Source organism: Amphiura filiformis, chromosome 20 (genome assembly GCF_039555335.1).
Source record: "Amphiura filiformis chromosome 20, Afil_fr2py, whole genome shotgun sequence".
In the NCBI taxonomy this organism is placed as follows: domain Eukaryota; kingdom Metazoa; phylum Echinodermata; class Ophiuroidea; order Amphilepidida; family Amphiuridae; genus Amphiura; species Amphiura filiformis.
This window is the reverse complement of record NC_092647.1, coordinates 8,199,973-8,223,029: the sequence shown is the minus strand read 5'-3', so window position 1 is coordinate 8,223,029 and position 23,057 is coordinate 8,199,973. Positions and strand designations below refer to the sequence as shown.

The 23,057-nt window shown below is 34.5% G+C and overlaps 1 protein-coding gene across 2 annotated transcripts in view; it reads left to right on the top strand.

Moving 5' to 3' along the window:
• LOC140141941 (uncharacterized) overlaps positions 1-20,022 on the top strand; it is a 144,479-nt gene extending 124,457 nt beyond the window's left edge. Inside the window, exons 5-6 of one of the 2 annotated variants that reach the window (XM_072163824.1) lie at positions 8,826-8,981; positions 19,080-20,022. In XM_072163824.1, coding sequence (XP_072019925.1) covers positions 8,826-8,981; positions 19,080-19,112 — 189 coding nt within the window. In that variant the 3' untranslated portion in view covers positions 19,113-20,022. The remainder of the gene's footprint in view (positions 1-8,825; positions 8,982-19,079) is intronic. The other variant, XM_072163825.1, reaches the window with a different exon arrangement.
• The last annotated feature ends 3,035 nt before the right edge of the window (positions 20,023-23,057 follow it).

The window sequence follows — 23,057 nt, the reverse complement described above, 5'->3', positions numbered from 1 at the left end:
CATGAGATCACAACAGACATATCGAATTACATTCTGCAGAATGTTTTTTTTTATTCGTGATATGAAAACGCAGAATGTAAGTATACAAGAGCCTAATTAAGTCTAAGTTGGTTACATAATTTAATTAGAGGTTGTGCGTGAAATTACTGATTGGCTCAAAACGAAGGATTTGAAGCGGTGTCTTTCACCGTAATCATGGCACAGTGCAGTACATTCAATCAAATAATTATTATCATCAACCTATTCGATCGTGGTGCATTTGTTATGTGTGTGAGACGAACTGTCGTGGTAGATTGCAATCATGCTTTTGTTGAATGCATTTGAGTAATTCGCCATATTTACGGTATGATACGTCATATGCACAACCTCTAAACAGTTTATTATGAAATGGTGCAGTTCACAACATGTTAAGGACGGGTAAAACTGTATTAACCATTGTTTTAAAAATACGAAGATTTTATTAATAATAAATTGCGCATTGTTGAGTTGAGGAATTCTCCCATCAAACGAGAGGGATCTCAGTGTTGCCCGGTACTGCCTGGGTTGGTCCGATTTTATTTGTTTACCCAAAACTTTAACAATTGTTCCTCCCCCGATGTTTCAAAATAAACCGCGTCCTGAGCCCTCTTTTTAACTAGCCAATGAAAGAGCTATGGAGCATAATGTGCATCATTTGCATCAAGTTAGAATGACTAAGTTAGTGCGACTATGCATGTACAAAACACAAAAGATGATGACGATCGTGTTACATAATCAAAACGTTGACTAAAGGGGCGGCGATTATGATTGTTTTAATGCGTGCCAGCTTTCTCCTTCTCTACTACGTTCATGTACATGATGCAAAGTGTCATCGACCCTATATCTTCATGGGAGAAATCGCCATGGTAGGTTGAATCCACAGCCACGATTGGCCATTTGGTTCAGACCTTTGAAGCTCTTTGAGACGAATACTTAGTCGAGGGACATGACTAAGGCTACTCACAATAGCCATGTAATTGATCTTGGTTGTGCGTGAATAAGCTTGTATACCCCCATTGAAGTCAATGGTCATCGACTTTTATACTGCCTAGTAGTGAGTGCAGCTGTACTACACGATGTAGCCATACAGGACCAACGCAATATAAAATTAGAGTTTTTGGTCCGATTTTGAGTTCAAAGCGCACGGCCAATTTTCAAAGCGCATTCTAGCGACCATCATATCTGTTCAACACGTATTTTCAAGTGTATGAGACCACATCTGGTTTCTTGAGAAAAATTCATTTACGGGAGATATTCATCATTTTCTAACCCGGTATCCGAAGATTTTCGTCTGATATCAAAATCGTGCATAGCAATTCACGTGTATCGATCCCGTGTATTCATTTTAGTGTCTCTGCTACACCAAATAATTATTAGCCAGGCGGTGTCGGTGTGTGATGCGTCAATGCACCAGTATTAATTAAGATCCTGAAAATCACTGGGGCAAAAAGATTAATAATATGTCCATAAATTGATATTAGGATGAAGTTTTAATCATAGTATCATGTTCTCGCCGACCAGGCCGACAAAGAACATCCTACTATAGTCTGTTCCTACTAGTCTCATGTTGAGAGTAACGCCATTTTTCGATTTCACGGTGGACATTTGGACTCTCCCGGGGGGGCCACTCAAATATAATGATGTAAGCATGCGTGACCAAAAAAACGCGTGAAAAGGGGTGTTTTTTCTTGGTTAAGCACGTTACGCGCGTGACGCGTTAAGGGGGTAAAAAACGCTGATTTTCATGAAAAGGGGTAGTTTTAAAATCGTTTGTAACGCATTTAGGGTACCATTTTATTCCGCTTTTCAAATCTGCTGACACTCCGATCCCGGAAAGTTTATTCACTCGCCGGAATTCCCCGTTCGTAGAAATGTTTACAGTATACTCCAAATCTAAAGTGTCACGGTGTTATGCAAATATTTCATGACGTGTTAGATGTGATTTAATCATGGCCTCGTACTTCCATGTAAAATACCGTTTAGAATAAAAAACATGCATATTCATTTATGACGTCATATAAAATTTGATGGGTATATAGTTCAGTGGACAGACGGATCGACGAAAATATCGTGTGTTGGCCTACTCGCCGACATCATCCGAATTTCAAAAAGATTTTCAGGACTTTATAGATTCCTCATGCATTATTTATTACTACTGTAGTAGATTTTGAGCTTTCTCAACTGAAAAATGTAAACCTTCTCTGGATTACTTAATGAAAATTTGCGGTAGAAAGCACGGAAAGGGCACATGATACCGGGACACGATAATCAACTTTATGTGCCGAATTCGGAATCAAATACAACGTGAATACTGAGTATTTAAACGTTGCTTCTGTATAAATTACGCGGTATACTGGTATTTTATATTCTCACAAAACTACTTTATACAAGAATCCAGCAGATTCACGAAACAAGCTACGAATCTGAAGGCCTCATATACACTCTGAATTCATCGTGTCATTATTTAGGCTATGTATTAAAGCTTATTAAAGTGGTATGGTATGGGCCATATCCAAGAGGGGCCTGTTCAATGAAATGTTAAGTCCAAAAAATTGTTCTAAAGTTGTCAAAATCCATCAAAGCTTGTAAAGTGGGTCAAATTTATAGGCCTACTCAAACTTGTTCAGGGGTCAAAATTAGACAAAAACTTGTTTAGGGGGTCAAAATTAGACAAAAACTTGTTTAGGGGGTCAAATTTTGGGGGAAAGCGCGCTAAAAACTTGCTTAGGGGGTCATTTTGCTCACAGAGGAAAACTTGTTTAGGGGGTGTTCGAAAAAAATTTGGTCACGCATGCGTACACTGTCATATTTGAGTGGCCCCCCCGGGGGACTCTCGCGCTAGCCTAATCCCGCGGGTCGTATAGACACACGCGTAGAAGGGTAATTTATCTGAACGCTGACGACGCAACCACATAAACGCTCGAATCTACCACTGCGGAATCCAACATGGCGTCTTAACTTGAGACAAAACACAATATAGTCTAGTTGTATGTCCTTCGTCGATCTGGTCGTGAACATGAGCAAGTTTCATACGCTGAAGTGGGGAACGTGGCACAACTATTATACTGCTGCAAATTAGCCAGTTGTAGTGCATTGAAAATCGTGTAACTGTTTAGGTTTGGGCCCACAATCTACTCACAAGTCGAACCAAGGGCAGGTGCTTAACTTAAAAGTACTAAAAAGTAAAACACAGCAATAAACCTTGTTTTGTGCAGGTGTTTTTCATACTAAACATACCTTGCTTCCATTATGTTGCTTTTGTAATCATTGTTATTTTCAATGATAATTAGCGGTGATGCTGATGATGGAGAGAATAATCATCTTGGTTATGTTCTCATTGCTTAATTTGTCGGCAATTTTTTTAGAAACAATGATTCTATCATTGAAAGTCAAATTATTTCTTAAATCAGTTCTTAAGAGATCTTTTTATATTTTGAATAGGAATATTATAAATAAGAAATATTGTAAGACCAACAGGTTGCCTGTAGCGATACTCGGTCTACCCGTGAAGCATCAACAGGGGCATGTAATTCCGTAACGAGGGTGTCGAGAAAGACAATAAGTCTGGCTGAGACCTCGTGAAGCAAGAGTGACACTGTAATCACACATGAAAAAAAGGTCCTGCTCCTAAGAGTAATTTGATTTTTATTTGAATGTCACTATCCATGCATAGATTATATCAATAAATATGTAACTTCTTGTTTTTATTTAAATTAGTGTTTTAATTGGAATTGGCCAATGGTTCAATACAACAATAATTATGGTGCTCAGCTCCAGTGAGTGAGAGGGGTTTTAAACATGGCGTCATACAAGTGTACTTTTAAATGAAGTTAATCAATAACCGAAATTGTAGAACAATATTGTTTTGTCTTTTCTAAATAATGCTGTCAACCAACCGACCTACCACACTTATACTAGAAAGGGTACCCCACGGGCAATATGTAGGGAACTGGGCTAGTATGAGTCAGCCAGACACTTTTCCGATGTACCACTTACATAATTTGGGCATTATGTTATTATCCCAGGTTGATTTTTATTTTACTTAATTTAAGACGATCAGACGGTTATATTTTAGATATATAGTACATTGTATGTTGATTAATGTAAAATGGTGATAACGAATACGCACATTATATCAATGATTATAATTAATTAAATATTTTGACCAGGCGGTTTACCAATCCCTCATTTCAAATTATAAGTTTTGGTTTCTCTTTTGTTCAGAAACCAAAAATCAAGGGATTAAAAATTGGAGCAGATCTGGGAGGACACAGTATAGGGTATATAACCATAAGTATATAATGGCTTATTGTGCTAACATAATTATTATCGGATATCAATCTGATTTAGTCTTACTTCAGATAAGTCTGTCGTAGGTGGCATACATTCATATCACCGTATAATTACACCCGAGTTCTTGGCCTAAAATCATGCGCGTATATTGAGGGGTGGGGGCCTTTGTTTGGATTAAAGAGGAATCAATGTTGATGGAGAAAAATTAACAGACCTCCGATTGTCAGATGACGTTGCCCTTACTACCTCAACAGTGAAGGACGTGGAAATACAACTTAATGACTTGAATAAAGAAAGAAAGAAGGTGGGATTGAAAATGCACAAAGGAAAAAGAAAATATATGACAAATATGGCAACAGATGAAAAGATCATCATTGAAGATCAGGAAATTGAAAGAGTTGAGGAGTACAAATATCTGGGCCAAACACTGAGGTTAAAGGATTGATCGAAGGAAGAAGTATTGAGAAGGATAAAAGCAGGATGGAGTTGCTTTGGAAGACATAAAGAAATCTTGTGCCAAAAAAATATACCCATGTCACTCAGAAGGAAAATATATAGTCAATGTGTCCTTCCAACAATGATGTATGGCTCCGAAACATGGTCATTAACTAAATACTTAGAAACTAAACTACAATTCGCTTAAAGAGCAATGGAACGGCAAATGTTAAACATCTCAGAGCGAGACAAAGTAAGGTGCTCAACCATCAGACAGCTGACCGGTGTTGCAGACATTTTGAGAAAAATCAAACAATCAAAATGGAGATGGGCTGGACATGATTAAACTTTTGATATCAATTTTGGTATCAACCTTCGAAGGAAAGTGTATAGAAAATTATTATATAAATTATTTTGCCATAAACTCATCAGATTCTGATTAAATGGGGATGGAACTAGTGGCGACTTTTTAATTTGGCTGTGTATAGACCCACACGATGTGCCTTACAGAGGTGGGAAATATCTTTCTTTGGCAAACTATATTAGTTTGAAACGCTAAAAATCTGACACTAAAAACACAATTTCATGCCTAATTTTAACACCAGGAATTTTTTTTAAATGTATATCCAAGCACTGTGTTTTAACTGACATTTCTAAAGAAAAAAATATTGCTTCATTTTTGACCGGAGCAAAAAAGTGTATTTCTGAATTGTGCTGATGTCAACATGTATCGATCGACTTTTAGCGCGACTATGCATAACAATAGAAGCTGGTGACTTAAGTTCTGAGTGAATATTGCACTGCGAAATTTACACATTTCTTTTGTATACTTAGATAAACTTCAAACCAAGCGATTATCTCCTTCACAGTATGATATAACAAACTGATATGAAAACCGAATCTCTTTGCTACAAATTTAAGTTTCTAACAAAGGATAGAAACAAAGATATCGATAATCATGTCACGTCAGTCAAGAGCTTAGGCAGGATAACAGGAAACCACATGACCAAAACCAAAACCAAAACTCAGTATTTGAAATAAGGGAGTGTGTTAGCGTAAACTCGAATTAATCATACAGCTTCAACTCTCCTGTGGTGGTTGCGGTTGGTGTGAGTGTACAATACCCACCACCCTTTCACGCCCAAACACACATGTTATTGTATTTCGTCGGATTAGGAAGTCTAGTTTCTAGAATATGTGGTCACACGGGACTAGACTTAGACTAGTCCTAAAATATTACTGTATACGCCGCAGAAGTGACGTCATAATCGGATTAACTACCATAGCAATAGATGAATACAATTTTTGAATAGACCGCCCTGCACTACAAGCAGATTGCACTTATCACCTGTGTATGTCAGCAAACATAGATTGAATACAATATCGCTCTTTTCAAAAATACTTCTCTTACAGGTGCGAGTGATCAGCCTTTCTTTGACATCTATGGTTCAATGCATCGGTACCGCGTGAACGTTGTAGTGCAGAGCGGTATAGTCAAAATTGTATTCATATATTGCTATGGTAGTTAATCCGATTAACTACGTCACTTCTACGGCGTATAAGGCGCCAGCACTCAAACACCAACATGTAAAATAACATATGAAAAGGTTTGACTACAAAAGCGATTCTCTTATAAATGTATACGCACAGTTCCCACCTCGATACACCCGAATACACCAACAATTTCCAGCACAGCGAGAATGAGCGAATCTACGCAGTCTGTGTTATACTACACGGTTGAATGCATAGCACCATAGAGAGCTGTGAGAGATCTAGCTGGAAAATATGCCTGTGATTGGCTTTTCTCAAAACCTCAGATATTCCTTTATCCAATCAGAATTTTTATATCGAACGAAAACTAACACTTCCCCCTAAAAACACTTCTTGTCATTAGGTCAACAGATGACACAATTCACTATTATTTAGATTTTTGTGTGACAAATCCAATAAAATATACTCACTGATCCAGGCTGATGGCTTGATCACAAGTAATATTATAATATTCATCCATAACATACTATAAGACGGATGGTTACATTAAAACCCGAATTAACTGTGACCCGTAGCGACATGGGAAACATTTCCTAAATTAGAAATATTTCTACAACCAAGCCATTTCACTTGATTTCACTTGGGAAGATTGTAAGAATCAAAGTGTAATTAAGAGAATAGAAATAGGAATGCACACTGTTGTCGTTATTAGTGATTGAGGTATTTTATCCAATGATATGGGTAGTTAATTCGGGTTTTAATGTAACCATCCGTCTTATTGGTCAATATACAATAGTAAGAACTTGCGACCAAACTTTAAATTCGGTTTCATAGTACGTTGACATCATCCTCCAAGGTAGCGTGCACATAATCGCTTCGTCTAGAGTTATTGCATAGTCATTACAAGGTCCTTAAGAACAAATGCATGGTGATCTAAAGTTGCCTGAAACCAACCTTTGTATGGTCAGTCTCGAGACAGGTACCGAACTGAACCATTTTAAAAAGTGTTTAAGTTGAAACTGTTGCCAAATTAAGTATAGTGTTACATTTTTGACCGACTTGTACATTTATTACTTAAAAACAAGTCTAGCTGGGTGAATCGATGCAGTTATGTTTCAGTCATAGCTGCTTTGAAATATTATATTGACCATACTCCTGACACCCGTGTACATGGACCAACACGTGGTTGAACAAATCTATCAGGATTGGTAGAATAAAGTCAATCAAAATGTTCTTATTTTTAAGTTTCTTAAGTTTCGATAAAGCTCTTTAATATCTTTGTCAACACTGGATGAAGACTGCTACCGAGAACTGGTCATCACCTATTACTTTTCTGATGACTGACTTGATATCGCCCTACACTACAACATTCTCGCGGAAACCTATGCATTGAACCAGATAATGCTGATCACTCGCACCTGTAAGATCAGTATCTTTGAAAAGAGCGGTATTGTATTCAATCTATGATTGCAGACATACACAGGTGATGAGTGCAACCTGCTTGTAGTGCAAGGCGATATAGTCAAAAGATGTAACTTGAACATGTAAATATTTAGTGTTGCTTTAAATTAACTATATAACCTATATAATAGGCTAGTTCAAACACACCTGTTGCAGTGTGTTCAATTATGGATATCTAGTGGGACACCTAAAGACTTGTTTCCCTTTCACATAATCTTTACTCTAAAAGTCAGTCAAACAGCTGTGATAAAACAAAGAAACACTAAAAATGCTAAAACAAATAGAGCACTACTCGACATCAGTTGTCTGCGTCTCGGTGTCCTAATTTGAAATACGTCCTCTAAAATTGGAACAGGCTCCATAGGACAAACTCAAAGTATGTTAAAACATACAAGGAACATTCTTCATTTGCATCCCACCTACTTTTCAGTCATCCAAACTTGTCGTTTCCTACAGAGATAAGTGCAAATACTTCAACTTTTAGTCGTGCTTTATATACTTTTTTAATGGAAAGATATGTAAACAAAAACGAAAAAGCTGCCATATGAATTGTTTCCATTCAATATCTTTTTGATCTCATGTCGTTTTTGCTTTAAAATCAGCTGGCATCTGGTTATTTATTATTCTATGACGAAATTCCGTCAAGAAATTCGAATATTGAACAAGAATGACGACAAAATGAATATATGTCTCTAAAAGAAATAGGGTCAATAAAGGTTATGTAAACCAACGGCAGCAATTATTCCGTTGTCCGTATGCGTTTTTGCACTCTCAAAGAAGATCTGCACTTTAGACGTACCTATACGCAGCGGACTTGCATTTGATAGTGGCTGTGGCGTTTTATTTATTCATTTATTTTTCCTTAGTGCGTAAATACAATTGAACATCTGTTACGTGTGCCAAACCAGGTGAAAGTTAAGATGTAGTTCAGAGAATGTACGTTATGTGAAAAAGTGATCAATGGACACTTTGAATGTCAAAGTTTTGAAGTGGAAAGAAACAACCAATCAACCACAAAAATAACTTGCTTTCATCTAAATGGATATATTAAAGTATACCATTTTAGGTAACGATTCGGACTGCCAATAAAAACGCAATTTTTTGCTCATATTTGTTTATTTCTACAGATCAATAAGGTACCAGGTTCATCGCAAACTGCATGGGCAAATGACATGCAGCAGCAAAACGACTGGACCAAAACGACTACTAGTGACTATTCACAGTGCCTTCTTGATGAAATCATAAATACATTGCCGCAATTTTGGCAGGACTATATACTTGAGGTAATCCACTATTTTTAGTCTTTTTTAAAATCAAAATTGTATAACATTAAACTTGGTTAGATTTTTTGATTGTCAAATCTAAATATATCACTAGTTTTAGACTTTCGCCATCTTGGTTGATGGCTTCTTAAGCAGTCCTGTACAATGATTTTATAAAGTCGATAATATATTATCGAGTAATCCTCATGGAGGCGGCCATTAGCGGACCACCCATTGTCAGATGTCTGGATGATTTAGAATGACATTTGAGTAATTGTAACTTTTACACCAAGATGACCTTATAATAACAGAATATCACTTCATTGTTGCTTGGATGTGCCAGAAAATAGACTGTTTTTGTAAACTCAGGCTGGAAAATCAGGTCAAATTTCAGCTTATTCAGTTGTAATGGTTGTCGAATTCTGCATACATCCGGCCCAGCAACCGTTTTTCGTGGTAGAAATTAATCTGTTCAAAAGTTTTAAAAGATTTCACGACGAGAAATACGAGATCGCATTTTTTCTCTGTAATGTAATCAGCTGGTGATTGTTAAGGTGGTATTGGAGGCATTTTGGAAGTGCTCTATTTATGTTTAAAACATATTAATTGAATAGGGCAGAGAACACTGATCCATATGCCTTTTGTTTGAAGCTAATCGGACATACGGTTTTCATAATACATACATTTTAAATGTCTTTGTATTGTATTGTTTTGATCAATAATCAATACAGTTAATGAGCTAATATGACTTGAAAGTGTTCATTAAGGGGGTACACCCCTGTGGTAAATTTGTGACTATTTTTGCATTTTTCTTAAAAAATAATAACACACTGGTAACAAAAGTTATGTATATTATTGGGGCAAGGAATCCAATTACTATACTGAAATTTCAGTGACTCAAGACAAGCGGTTCAGTATATATGATAGGAAATGAGGTACATAGCGGTACCTTATTTCTTATCATAAATAGCGAACCGCTTGTCTTGGATCACTAAAATTCCAGTGTAGTAATTGGATTCCTTGCCCCTATAATATACATAACTTTTGTTACCAGTGTGTTATTAGTTTTTGAGAAAAATGCAAAATACACATTAAATTTATCGAGGGTGTAGTACCCTAAAATATGTAATTTTTGCCAATATTTTACTAAATTCCAATGCATAAATGTTCATAACCTTTTTATTTAATAGAATATTGGTTTCAAACTTGGTCAAAGTGTTCCTAATGACTTCCAGATAATTTATGCATAATTAATGAGCTAGCCGCCCTAATTTGCATAATTAATTAGCATATTAGCTCATTAATTATGCAAATATGCAAATTAGGGGCGGCTTCACTATATAATACATTAGAACATATTAGAAACACTTTGACCAAGTTTCAAGGCAAAAGTATGCAAAATAAAAGTACCATTATGCAGTTACTGTCCGTTTTTCCTATTCAGTGCACACACAGCGCTCCAATTGAAGATTGACCTCTAGCTCACTCACTGTATTGTAGGTATATGCAATAAACTAGTTAGTGGGCTGGTGGGAAAACCCTTCACCCAATATTAGCCATAGAGGCTCACATGTGAATTATAATATTCATCCATAACATACTACAATTTGAAGTAAAAAATGTCACGGAAAAGCTGTTGTCGAGCTATTTTTCCGAAGAGAGAATTTCAAAATTTCATAGCAGTCGGACGTGTAATTTCAATGGCAAATTGTGCTCAACAGCTGACTTGTGATAGCTCCAACTTCGAGGGGACACCGTCGGGTGATCGGTTTGATCAATTTTCGCCATAGAAGCTGTAAAAAAATTTCAATTCTTTCCCTCTATGGTCATCTAAATATTATTAAAATGCGATTTTGGGAAGATTGTTGTCGAGCCCTCCCAAATATGCAGTTCTGACTGCCCGATAGGGAGCTAAAAATGAAAAACTTATTTCCAAACCGTGTTAAGTCTAAAACCACATGTTTCTCATTTACTTGTATGATACAATCACAATTGCTCTGACAAGTTTGACATGAGTTGTACCATCAACAAGCCTGGTTAACAATACGCAGACTATTGTTCTCATTTGGGAAACAAAGGCCACGCACAGTATTATTCTGTGCGTTTGCTTTGTAATGGTGCATCCAACTGAAATCATGATACCTATTTCACCACAGCCCATTGCAATATAAGACAGGTAAATCAGAAACATGTATTTGTGGATTTAACCATGAGACACATCACTGATTTACCATAGTTGAGCTGTATTCAATGAGGTTTATCTTGGTTTAATGGGGTTTAAGTCCTGCAAAGATCGTGGTGAATTCTGCTGTAGACATGACTGCATAATGCCATGAACATTTATGCATTGATTTTTAGCAAAGCAAAATATTAGCAAAAATTACATATTAATGAGCCTTTACAGTCCTTTTAGCTCATTAACTATATTGATTATTGATAAAAACAATAAGATACAAAGAAAATATAATTTGATGTATTATGGAAACCGTATATCCGATTGGCTTCAAACAAAAGGCATATTGATCAATGTACTTTACCCTACTCAATTATTCTGTTTAAAACATGCTCAAAGCATTTCTTAATTTCTAGAAAATGCATCCAATACCACCTTAAAACCTTCCCATCACATGACGTACTCATCGCGACATACATATTTGGCTGACATCCTGAATCGATTGCGAAACATTCAGTACGCAAGGAGGAATGTCATTTACCAGTGTAATAATCATGACAATTATGGAATCGTCGATTATATCAATGGGTGACGTCGACGAGTTGCAAACCTCAGCAAGTTAAGAAAAAAGCAAGGCACACCAACTTGATGTGGGGTTGGTGTACCTTGCTTTTTTCTTTCCTGTTGTTCATATTCAAGGTATCCTCTTGTATCATTTATTGATCCTTGATGTGTTTTGTGTCCTCGTCCGTTGGATTCACTATTACCCACTTTCTCAGCAAGTTAATTTACAAAATTTCCATTCGAAATTTACCAAGAAAATATTTATGGTTTTGAAGAGGTGTTTAATTATCGCCATAATGTTTTTTCAATTGGTAGCTTTACCCACACGCTTTTTATTTCGCTTTCACGCTTTATAGAAACCCACCTAAATTTTAACCCCACACGATTTTCGGAATTTAAAACTCACACGCTGTAGAAATAAGTGTGTTGGATAAACAGTGCCGAGACACTACAGATGGGTTGTGGTCTTACATTTCGCTAACATTGTGTGCGTCTATGTTTTTAGACAAAAACTCATTTGTAAAATGATCATTGTTTTGTAATTATGTCCGGTTGTGATTTGAAAATAATGTTTACTCCGTCTATATTGGCAATATTTTGAACTTTATATTTAATTTGTATCCATTGTATAACCTTTTGGAGATGGCTCGATAATTCTCATTGGATTTTTGATTTATTTGGGTTCATTAAACATTATTTAATGACAATAATAGTCCGCATTTCTTATATTAATTAGAGGGTTAGTGCTTATAGCATATTTGTACAAGATTGACTTAAACATCCAAATGATTAAGCAGAATTTCAAAATTATTATTCAGGTTTAAAGAAAAGAAATTTACATACATTCTACTCACTTTGTTTTTCTTTCTAAAACTGATGTTAAGCTGGTATATTTTGAATACATAGCGAATTAATTAAGGAAATATTCTTTTAATTTGAGTGCCGGAAGTTCAAAGTTAATGAATATATCACTATCGATTATCATTGCCATAATTTTGTTTTGATATGTATCACGTGACTTTTATTGACTTAACCTGCATATCTGTTAAACTTCTAAAATTCATCTCAAAATTAATATTAGTCAATAAAATATTTTTGCCCCTCAAAGATTTAAGCTTAAGTGCCTTACTACAAGGTGATTGTGGCAAGACAACTGTGTTCGCAAAAACTTGCTAATGATCGTTGCATACACACAATACAATGCGCCAAAAGAGTATCCTTATACACTTGGAAGAAAAATCCTAATTTTAAAACTAAACCATGTTTGGGTAAATTTATTTGTTTAAGGGGTACTACACCCATTGATTTTTTTTTGCATTTTTTTGGATTTTGTGAAGAAATTACAAAATAAATTGGACAAAGTGGTATGCAAAATGAAGGGGCAAATCTTCTCGTTTTATTGGTGGCATCGGTATCAATGTAGCTTACATGCTTTTGAAGATAGAAGCCAAAAGGAGGTAGGCCTACATCACTGATGATTTAAATTCACTTCATTTTGGAAAGCTTACTATCAACGGATTTCGTTAAAATTTTGGATATGTGTTGCTAACACATTAGGGAAATAATGTTGATATGTAAAATGGGAATAAGTGGTCCCTGATTTCTTTTATGACTTCATGAACTTGGTGCTCCACAACTATCAAAAAACGAACCGGTTAAAATGCTTCTATTTTCAATGTCGAGCTATATTTTGTATTTTGAACTTGCAACACTATGTCACTGAAACTTAATTAAGCCATAGGTAACAGGTTACCACAACCACACTACAGCAATGTTGAAAAAGATTGTATTTTTTGTCACCTATACCACCATATTAGGTAGTTTTCCGTAAGCTTCATTTTTGTGATTTTGGTAACTATTTTATATTTATTTGCCCAATCCAACTCAACTAGGCAATCTAAATTGTACTCACCATTTACATCCCAAGGTATTTTAGTATATCCACCTCACACATTTCCATTATATATCCAGTAACAGACAACATATCAAAATTGATGCCTCATTATGACATGTATGATATCACAGACTATCACATGTATTCAAAATTGATGCCTGAATTTGACCTGAACCAATTGACCTATAACCTGACCTTTGATGACCTTATAGCCTTTTTTAATCTCTTTTCCTAACAACATATTATAGAAGATACATATACGGTGTAGTATTAAATTGTCTATGTGGAAGAGATTATTAAGGCCTATTTAATTTATTCAGTGTTATAATCAGTGAGTATATTTCTATAGATAGTATAACAAAGGATTTAATGTATTCTATTCATGTATTCTACTTGGACATGTTCAATAGAATAAATTATGTTTCTCATGTTTTAGTCAAAATCATTTGATTGTTTTTTAGATCATTAAGTGCAAAATAAAAAGTCTCATATCATGTATTATGTATACTCCATGATTAAAAAATGCACATCAATGTTATGACGCTTTACCATCAATAATAGGCAACTGAACCGCAATTCCACTTACCGCAACTTAACATGATTACATTAGCATGATTACATCATGTGGCCTTACAAAACCAACAATCCTGAAACCCTTGTTTTTGACTATATTAATACGTTACAGTGACATCGATAAACTTAAAAATGCAAATGTAATAAAACATGTATGTTGCAAATCTTTGATAGGGCCTGGTTATATATTTTTAAATAAAGAAGAAAAAAAGGGAAAAGGAAAAGGAAAATTTGGTGTATCCATTGTCACCCTATGGAGAATGGTAACTGACGTGTTTCTTGTATTAAATTTAGTGATTTTTGAGGATTCCCAAATCGGAAGTGTTGTCACAATGTCACATCGCGAGTCTATAAGGTGAAGTGATTTGACACAATGCTTACGTATCGTAACTATTAATAGATCACCCCGATTTTGATAACCTAATAGAAAACCATTCTAGTTGTATCTCTAGAACCACATTACGAATAGTATGCATATTTGTACTCATACGTGTCCATGTGATATGCATTTCACAATTGTCGTATGAAAAGTGAAATTACATTTTTTAAAACAAAAATGTGCATCGATACTGTCGTCTGTCTGTTGATTTTGGCGGGAACGGGGTTAAGGTAAATTTAGACGAATATATTAAAAGAATATGATTAGATATGAGAATTCCCAATCCTCATTAGGTATATTGTATCTGAAAATCACAAGAGGGTTTATTTACATCATTTCATCAGGATCAACTGTACTGATAGGTTAGAAACCAGTGATTATGTATATTCCGGTCAACTTGTGTTTCTAAATTTAAAATGTTAAATGCAAATAATTGTCATTATTTTATGACTATATGTTGTGCATTATGCAAAGATGGTTGACGATTTACATATAGTGCTTTCCCAGTTTTATAATTTTTAGGAATTTTGCAAATGCAAGAGCATCTGAAATGAGTGTACTTGTAAAAAATGAACGAAGAATGTTATTTTGTTGTGTAAAAAGATTCGCAATTTGCTTATTGTTCATGCTGTGCGTGTGTATAGCACTGTGTCCCAAAGTGACAGTAAATTCGCCATTAACACATTTAGTTAAGCAAATATCGTTTCCTCAACATGCACAATGCATGATACCCCGGGCATGATACATTTCTGTTCTATAAATTTTAGCATGCAAAACTTAGTAATATGTACAATTTTCGGTAAAATCAGGGAGAGTCGGCATACCAGGTCCCTGGTATAATGCTGATTGCATGATTTGCATCCAGTGTCATATTCTTAATTAAGTATGCTTCAATACGTTTTGTTATCTTATGACGAAAGTGGCTTTTGTAAAAGCTGACGTAATTGATAAGTAACCTTGCACAGCCAGTTCCAAAAATACAAGCCGAAATATATAAACCAATTGACTCCGAAGTTGATTACATGCTAACAATCTATATGGAGTCGCTGCACTTGAGGTTTTTAACTTAATCATGCAGTAAATAAGATGTTCAATGACATTCTGCCTTACGGTGAGAGTAGAATGACATATCAATATGGTATATGAAATGTTATATTTACGCGAACCATTGAGATTGTTCAGTTATATTACGCCTTAAGAATAATGTATCAGATATCCACTTTTGTACGATCCTTGTTCTTAATTTCATATAGGTTTGTGACTTTAAGGTGTTGTTAACTTTTTGACTTACTTACAATTATTGGCAACTATTCAGACACCAATTCGATTTTTTTAATCTTTAGGTTGTAACATAACATAGTTCTTGGCAAAATATAGAGAAGTAACATAATTTTGTATAGAGTAGTAATATAATTTTGTAGGTACAATTAAGCTTTATAAGTAGGCTACCTAATTTATAGTAGTTTGGTATACCATTTAAAGTTTTAAAAAATCCTCAAGAAATTGGTGATCGGTATAGCAACCGCAGGCCCAAGCGCTAGGTAATTCCTTGCAAAAATGTAGGGTTTAATTTGATTAAATTTTTGATTTAAACAAAAAATATCTCGGGCACTAAATTCCACTTGGATAATGACAAAAATATGAACTTTCTTCTGATACCAAAATCTCAATTTTGATGAAGAAAAATGGGGGACGAAGCTGTCGATTGCCTTTAAGATTCGCCGAGTTGTTTTATAGCCAAAATAATGATGTCGCCCCGATGTCGCGACGAAAAATGCACGACAGCGGCTAAAATACCTTTATTCTGTAAATAATGCATATATATTATTATTGGCTTTAACTATATGTTGTAATTATTATATTCATTTGTTGGAATTGTTTTGACAGTGGTGGTCTCTTAATATAGTTTTTAAATGTGTTTTAGAACTAGCTAAGTAATAGGCTACTGGTAGTTTTATTTATTTTTTACATTGCTTTTGTTCTTTTTCGGAATAAGCATTGAAACAAGACGAAGTTGGCTGTTTTTAATGGGTATTAACTATGCCGTATTTGCTGGAATTGTTTTAACAGTGGTGTTCTCTAAATATAGTTTTTAAATGTGTTTCAGAATTAATTAAAGTTTAAAAATAGAAATATTGGTGATTTTATCTAAGCATTTAAGCATTTAAACAATAAAGAATTGACCGTTCTAATGGATATTGATTCCACTCTAAGAATCAAACCAAAAGTGTGCATGGGTGACAATTGCAAACAACTTTGAATGAATGGGTAAACAAGTTGTCAAATGGCAACAATTTCCTTAAATAACTCAACATTTATTCCTTAAAGGGGCATTTCGTGATCCACAGCCTCATCCCCCCACTTTTCCCAAAAAAAGTTGAGATTTTTACACCACTGGATACCTCTGGCTACATAATGTGTATGTACCAAATATTTCTTGCAGATTAATTCGTTTAGCAAAAATATCGCCAAATTTGAATTTCGTTCTGGTGCACCAGAACGAAATTACAACACATTGTCTATGGAGCAGTGTAATACACATAATCATGCATAACTCGCAAACGCAAAATCGGAATCAACTGAAATTTTGGAAATAAGCTTTTTCGTGGATATCTACTGAAAAATGTCATAAAAAGAGGATGCTAGGATCACGAAATCCTCCTTTAAATATGTCACAAACCGCATAAGAAACTATTATTAACCAATACCATTGATCTGTGTCGACATAATTTGCATTTACCTATCTACATCCTGCCATTTCGTTTTGTGAGTTGTGACCCAACACGAGCAAGTGAGACTGATGTCGCAAATTACAAATATGAGATTTGTGAGTAAATTGACACTTTAAACGTGTATAGTATTTCTTGTACACCTTTGAATACATACAATATTTTGCAGTAATTATGCATACATAATACACGTTGCCACAGAGAACCTGTAAAAATTTACTCCGATATTTTGACATTTTGTATAAATACTGAAACCTTACTAATTCATTTTGCTGGTGTAAGAAAGTCTTCAATTTCGTCTTGAGTGTCGTGTTGATAGATGAGTAGTATGTCTTACGTGTTGCCAAATTTGCTGAATTTTATGATGACAAGGCGCCCAAAATGGTTTACTAACGAATAACCCACTGGCTGCAGAATGACAGAGCGCACAATACACGGCGAAGTAGCCCAATATAAGGAATGAAATGAGAGGTGAATGATTTACCCATCATGCCCCGCAGCATCAAACACGGACGTCAACTGCCAGCCTGGGCTTTAAAATCTCGTCAAAAATCGTCAGCAAACAGAACTTTCTAACAAGAAATCCCATAGCTGCCGTGTGTTACTTGTTGTAGTAATTGTGAGATTGGATTCGTGATTGGATTACATGGTAAAAGTGTCTAAAAGGAAACAGAAATCACTAGTATTCTAGTGTCATTAGGTATTATTGGTTTTATTTCATAATCGGTTCTTCTTATTTAATTTGGGGAAACAGAAATGCAATGAAAACTGTTTGGACACCTTAAATTGGAAGACTATCTTTGACCACATTTTTATTAACTTGCAGCATTTATTGGTGGTGTCGGACTTAAAAACCCATCTCCTCCCAATATGCCCCCTTAAGTATTGGGCATTAGTATCAACATGACTTCTGTGTGTTTTCACTGAGTGAAGAGGTGGTTGGAACTCGCCTCATTTTTACATAACTTTGAACACCACCATCATGTATCAGTGTGTTTTCACTGAGTGAAGAGGTGATTGGAACTCGCCTCATTTTTACATAACTTTGAACACCACCATCATGTATCAGTGTGTTTTCACTGAGTGAAGAGGTGATTGGAACTCGCCTCATTTTTATATAACTTTGAACACCACCATCATGTATAAGCTCATTCCTGTGACTTACGAGATAATAGTAGACTGGTGGACACCATTGAAATATGGATACAACCTCAAGAGCACATGCATATTAATTATCGTATCTGATAGTTCAATGACTTTTTCAGTAAATGAATTAAACCATTCCATGTAGAATTGTGTGAATTTTTCATGATCACTTTGTCAGTTGAAGTAATATAATTTGCTTAGAGCAGCATTCGCAGCAACTTAAACGCGTACCTTGACATTCATCTGAAAGAATATTATAACTTGTGACACAAACACGGCAAAACAGGTTATACACCTCCCTAATATGTCTGTTATATGCCACCATAACATCTTAATGTCATCATTGATGCCACTCTTAAGAAGTCTGATTCGTAGGTCAAGACATCGTATTATGGAGCAATGCGTTTTTTATTGTTGTGTCAGAACAAATGATGTCATTGAATATTTAGACTTATGGAAGAGTTTATGAAATGCCTTGTGTTTGAAAAATCAGATTTATTGATTTTATAATATTGCGATAGAGTAAAAGTTATTAAAGTAAAGGCATTCAAATATTACGCTTTAGTTTCAGAAGTTCTCTGGGGTTTGGAAACTTTAATTTATTCCTACAAGTTGCCGTACTATTTAACGAATCATATTACGCTTTTATTGTGTTTTACAGGCATTTGAAGTTGCTATGTCAGAAGATCAGTGAGGGGAAGACAACGCCATTGAATCATGGGAATATAAGCATCATGGGAAATGGGAATTCACAGCAGGAAACTGAAGGCATCATGGGAAACCTGAAAGAATCATGGGAAATATGAAAGACTCACGGGGAATCTGAAAGAATCATGGCAATTTTTGAAAGTCTCGCGGGAAATCTGATTGAATCATAGAAAATAAAATAACTTATGCAGAACCAGACACAATACGGAAAAAGAGAACTTTTGGTTGAACTTTAAAATAGGGGAACAAATATATTTTCAATTCGAAGTTTTTGAAGACTGTTTTATTAATTTTAGAGCGTGTGATAGATGGATACCTTTGAGTAAAATATTAAAGAAACTAATCAAGAAAGTTAGATCAAATAATATATATTTTGACAGTTTAGAGAAGTACCTCTTTAAATACAAAGAATGTTTTAATGTTATTAAAGATCTTGCTCAACAATCTCACCGTACATGTAAGCTTAAGACATCACTTCCATTTAAAATGGCGTTATCGCAAACATTGATGCAGAAATCGTGAAGTAATGAAGCATACTAGCTAAAATAGCAATGATCAATGTAAATAGTAGATTTTTAGAACCAATCAAGAGATGTAACATCATTTTGAAGAGCGTGTAAATACAATTCCGATTTTTTTAGTATGCACACCAGTGAACATGGTGAATGAGTTGAGATAATACAGTGTCCGGAAAAAGTGGGCCCAATCAATGCATCTGAGATCAAAGGATGTGCTACAATTGCTACCTATTGTTTCTGGGTATGTGATTATGTGAACGTTATTTTTGATCAAATTGGAGGGGTGTATGGACAAGAGTATAAAGGACCATCGTTTGCGTAAGAACAAACACCTTAAAATATTTATCCTTTATTGGTAATTTTCAGAAACAATAGCTACAATTTGTGTCATTTTCACCGTTTAAAAAAAAACATAAACAGAAAATACTTGGTTGAGTCCACTTCTTTTTGAAACCCTGTATAAATATGTATTTAGATTATCATTGTAATATTTGTTTGAAATCATGGCTGAAATAGTTAATATTGTGTGATAGAAGAGGGTTTTTATTTTCTTTAAAGGATATTTCTTTATTTTAGAAAGATTTGTATGCGAGAATATTTTGTTATCAAGTGAAATTTTTGGCTATTATTAGGCTAAAAGAGCATTACATTAGATTCGATTCTCACTTGACAAAAACTGTTTCTTCCATTTAGAGGTTATGTTATTGTCACTACACCCTCATGTACACAACTTGACAAAGTGTACGTTTTCCACGCTCCGGTAAACCATTATCCCAAACACCCTACTGTAGCAGTATTATTTTCGTATAGTAGTAGTTATAAAGTTTACAGTAAAATTGTTATAGTAATAATAACAATAATAATAACAATAATAATAATAATAATAATAATAATAATAATAATAATAATAATAATAATAATAATAATAATAATAATGATAATGATAATGATAATAATAATAATAATAATAATAATAATAATAATAATAATAATAATAATAATAATAATAAATAATAATAATAATAAAAAATAATAAAATAAAAATGATAATAACAAAGGTTTGTTCAAAGTGTTCAAAAACAAATAAGATGAAGGGAAAATACACTATACTTTAGTTGGAACCTTTTTTGAACTCGATACTTCACGGTGGCTGAAAAGACTGCGTTAGTACCATTGTTGCGTTGATGGGCTTATTACCAAGGATAAACACCCAGGTCAATTCAAGAAAAAAAATACTATTGTTGGTAATATTAAAAGTCACACAAATTATTGAAAACGTACAATTAGTAAAAATAATGTTGACCATTGGAGTCAACATCTTGAACACCTTGAGAGCATGTTGGTACGAATATTTATGTAAAATGTATAGCTACATGATTATAACACAAATGTGTTTGCCCTATAATTTTGCAGAAATGTATAATGCATGATTTATGATTCAGATATAAGATTGAATTTATTTCTAATTTCCATAAAAGTCCATTTTTGCATAGGACTCAATAAGTCTTTAATATTCATTTTGTGTTGAAAGTTATATGTATGTATACTGTATTATAGCGGTGAAAATGAATAAATAGCTTAATAAACTGTACAATAATGCATAATAATAAATAAAATATTAGAACTTAACAGTCCATTAACCCATGCACAAATAACGATTAGTGGCCCAAAAATGTGCGAGTGTTTGAATGACATGATTGCCAATAATCCTAATGCGTAAAGAGTCATGACGTTAACCACGTGTACATTTTATAGTCGGTTGTCAACACGCAAGAGGAATCAACTGCAACTCAAAATCATGGATCAAGAATCTCTTGACACGTATAACAAGTGTGGGAAAGAGTTTGATGGATGTAAATGATGCTTGTCTTGTCTGGGTCGATTACTACTGCACATTTCAGTCCAGATCAATGCGGATTGCTTACAATTAATCTAGATCTGATCCAGATCAAGTAAACACTATTACGCATGCGAGAACCTCATACAATTATGTTTCTTCCTCTGTTTATATTGTATCCAGCATTCTCTGGTGACGAGTGCTTCCTATTATTCGTTGTATATCCTTGCATTCGGTAACTCTTTTTGTCCACCTAATAAATCTTTATGCTCCTCATTTCCTTCTTCCTCTTCTTTTTCTATTTTCTACCTTCTTTTTCTTCTTCTTCCGCGTCTCCTTTGTCTTCTATTTCATCCTCTTCGTCGTCTTCATATTCTCATTCTCCTCCTTTATTAACTCAATCGATAAAGCAGTCAAGTTAGCTCAATCGATAAGATGTTCGACTATGGTGCGATGAGGTTGCGGGTTCGAATCCTGGCGGTGGTTTAATACACTCTTATGGAAAAATTATTTTAGCTTGAAATTCCCCTGGAAAAGGATCTTACTGCTAATTGTCTGACGAAACTCTGGGAGCTGATCCTGGCTGCGAAGGTCATTTTGTGGAATGCCTAGGGTGTGCGGTTCCAAGGCTTGTGCCTTTGCGTAGCGCATTATAAATCATTGAGCTTTTTTCCTTTTTTTCCTTTGTTCTTGAAGTCTTCTTTTTCTTCTTCGTCGTCTTCTTCTTCTTCTTCCTATTCTTCTGCTTCTTCTGCTTATTGTTCTGCTAAAATAATTTGCATTTAGTCGGTTAGTGATTGACCATTGAAAACAAGGTAGAGCGATTTTTACCGGTTTTTGAAATTAACTAAATATAAGTCGATCGTCGCTCCCCAGCAAACACAAAACGTTTTCGACATCATTCGCAAAAGGTTATAAAAGGTTGTCAGAAAACGTTTAAATGTCGGGTTATATAAAGGGTATATTAAGAGTATAGGACGTTTTCATAACCTTAAGTAACATTTTCTACTGCTCAGCAAACAAAAATGTTTTACAGAAAACGTTTAAATGTCGGGTTATATAAAGGGTATAAAAACGTTTTAATAACATTCCAAAAACATTCTTGAAAACTTGATACAAAACATTCTAAACAGAATGTTATTTTGGGAGTTGAAAAAAATATTTTGCGAAAAATGTTTGCCCAAAATATTTTCAATAACGTTTTAAAAACGTTTTCATGACCTTTATATAACCCGACATTTAAATGTTATTTAAAGGTTTTGATAAAAACATTTTAAGAACATTTCTTTGTTTGCTGGGTTCAAACATTTTAACATGATGTTATTTAAGTATTGACGCAATATTTGGCAAAAATGTTTGCAAAAATAGTTTACAATAACATTTTTTGAAAACATTTAAAAATTCTTTTTGTAGTGTGTTTTCATACAAAACGTTTTAAAACGTTATCATGACCTTTATATAACCCGACATTTTAATGTTATTAAAACGTTTTTACCTAAACCAAAAGCCAAAATATAACTTATTTAAAATGTTTTTAAAACGTTTTTGTGTTTGCTGGGTCAGCAGATCAGTGTAA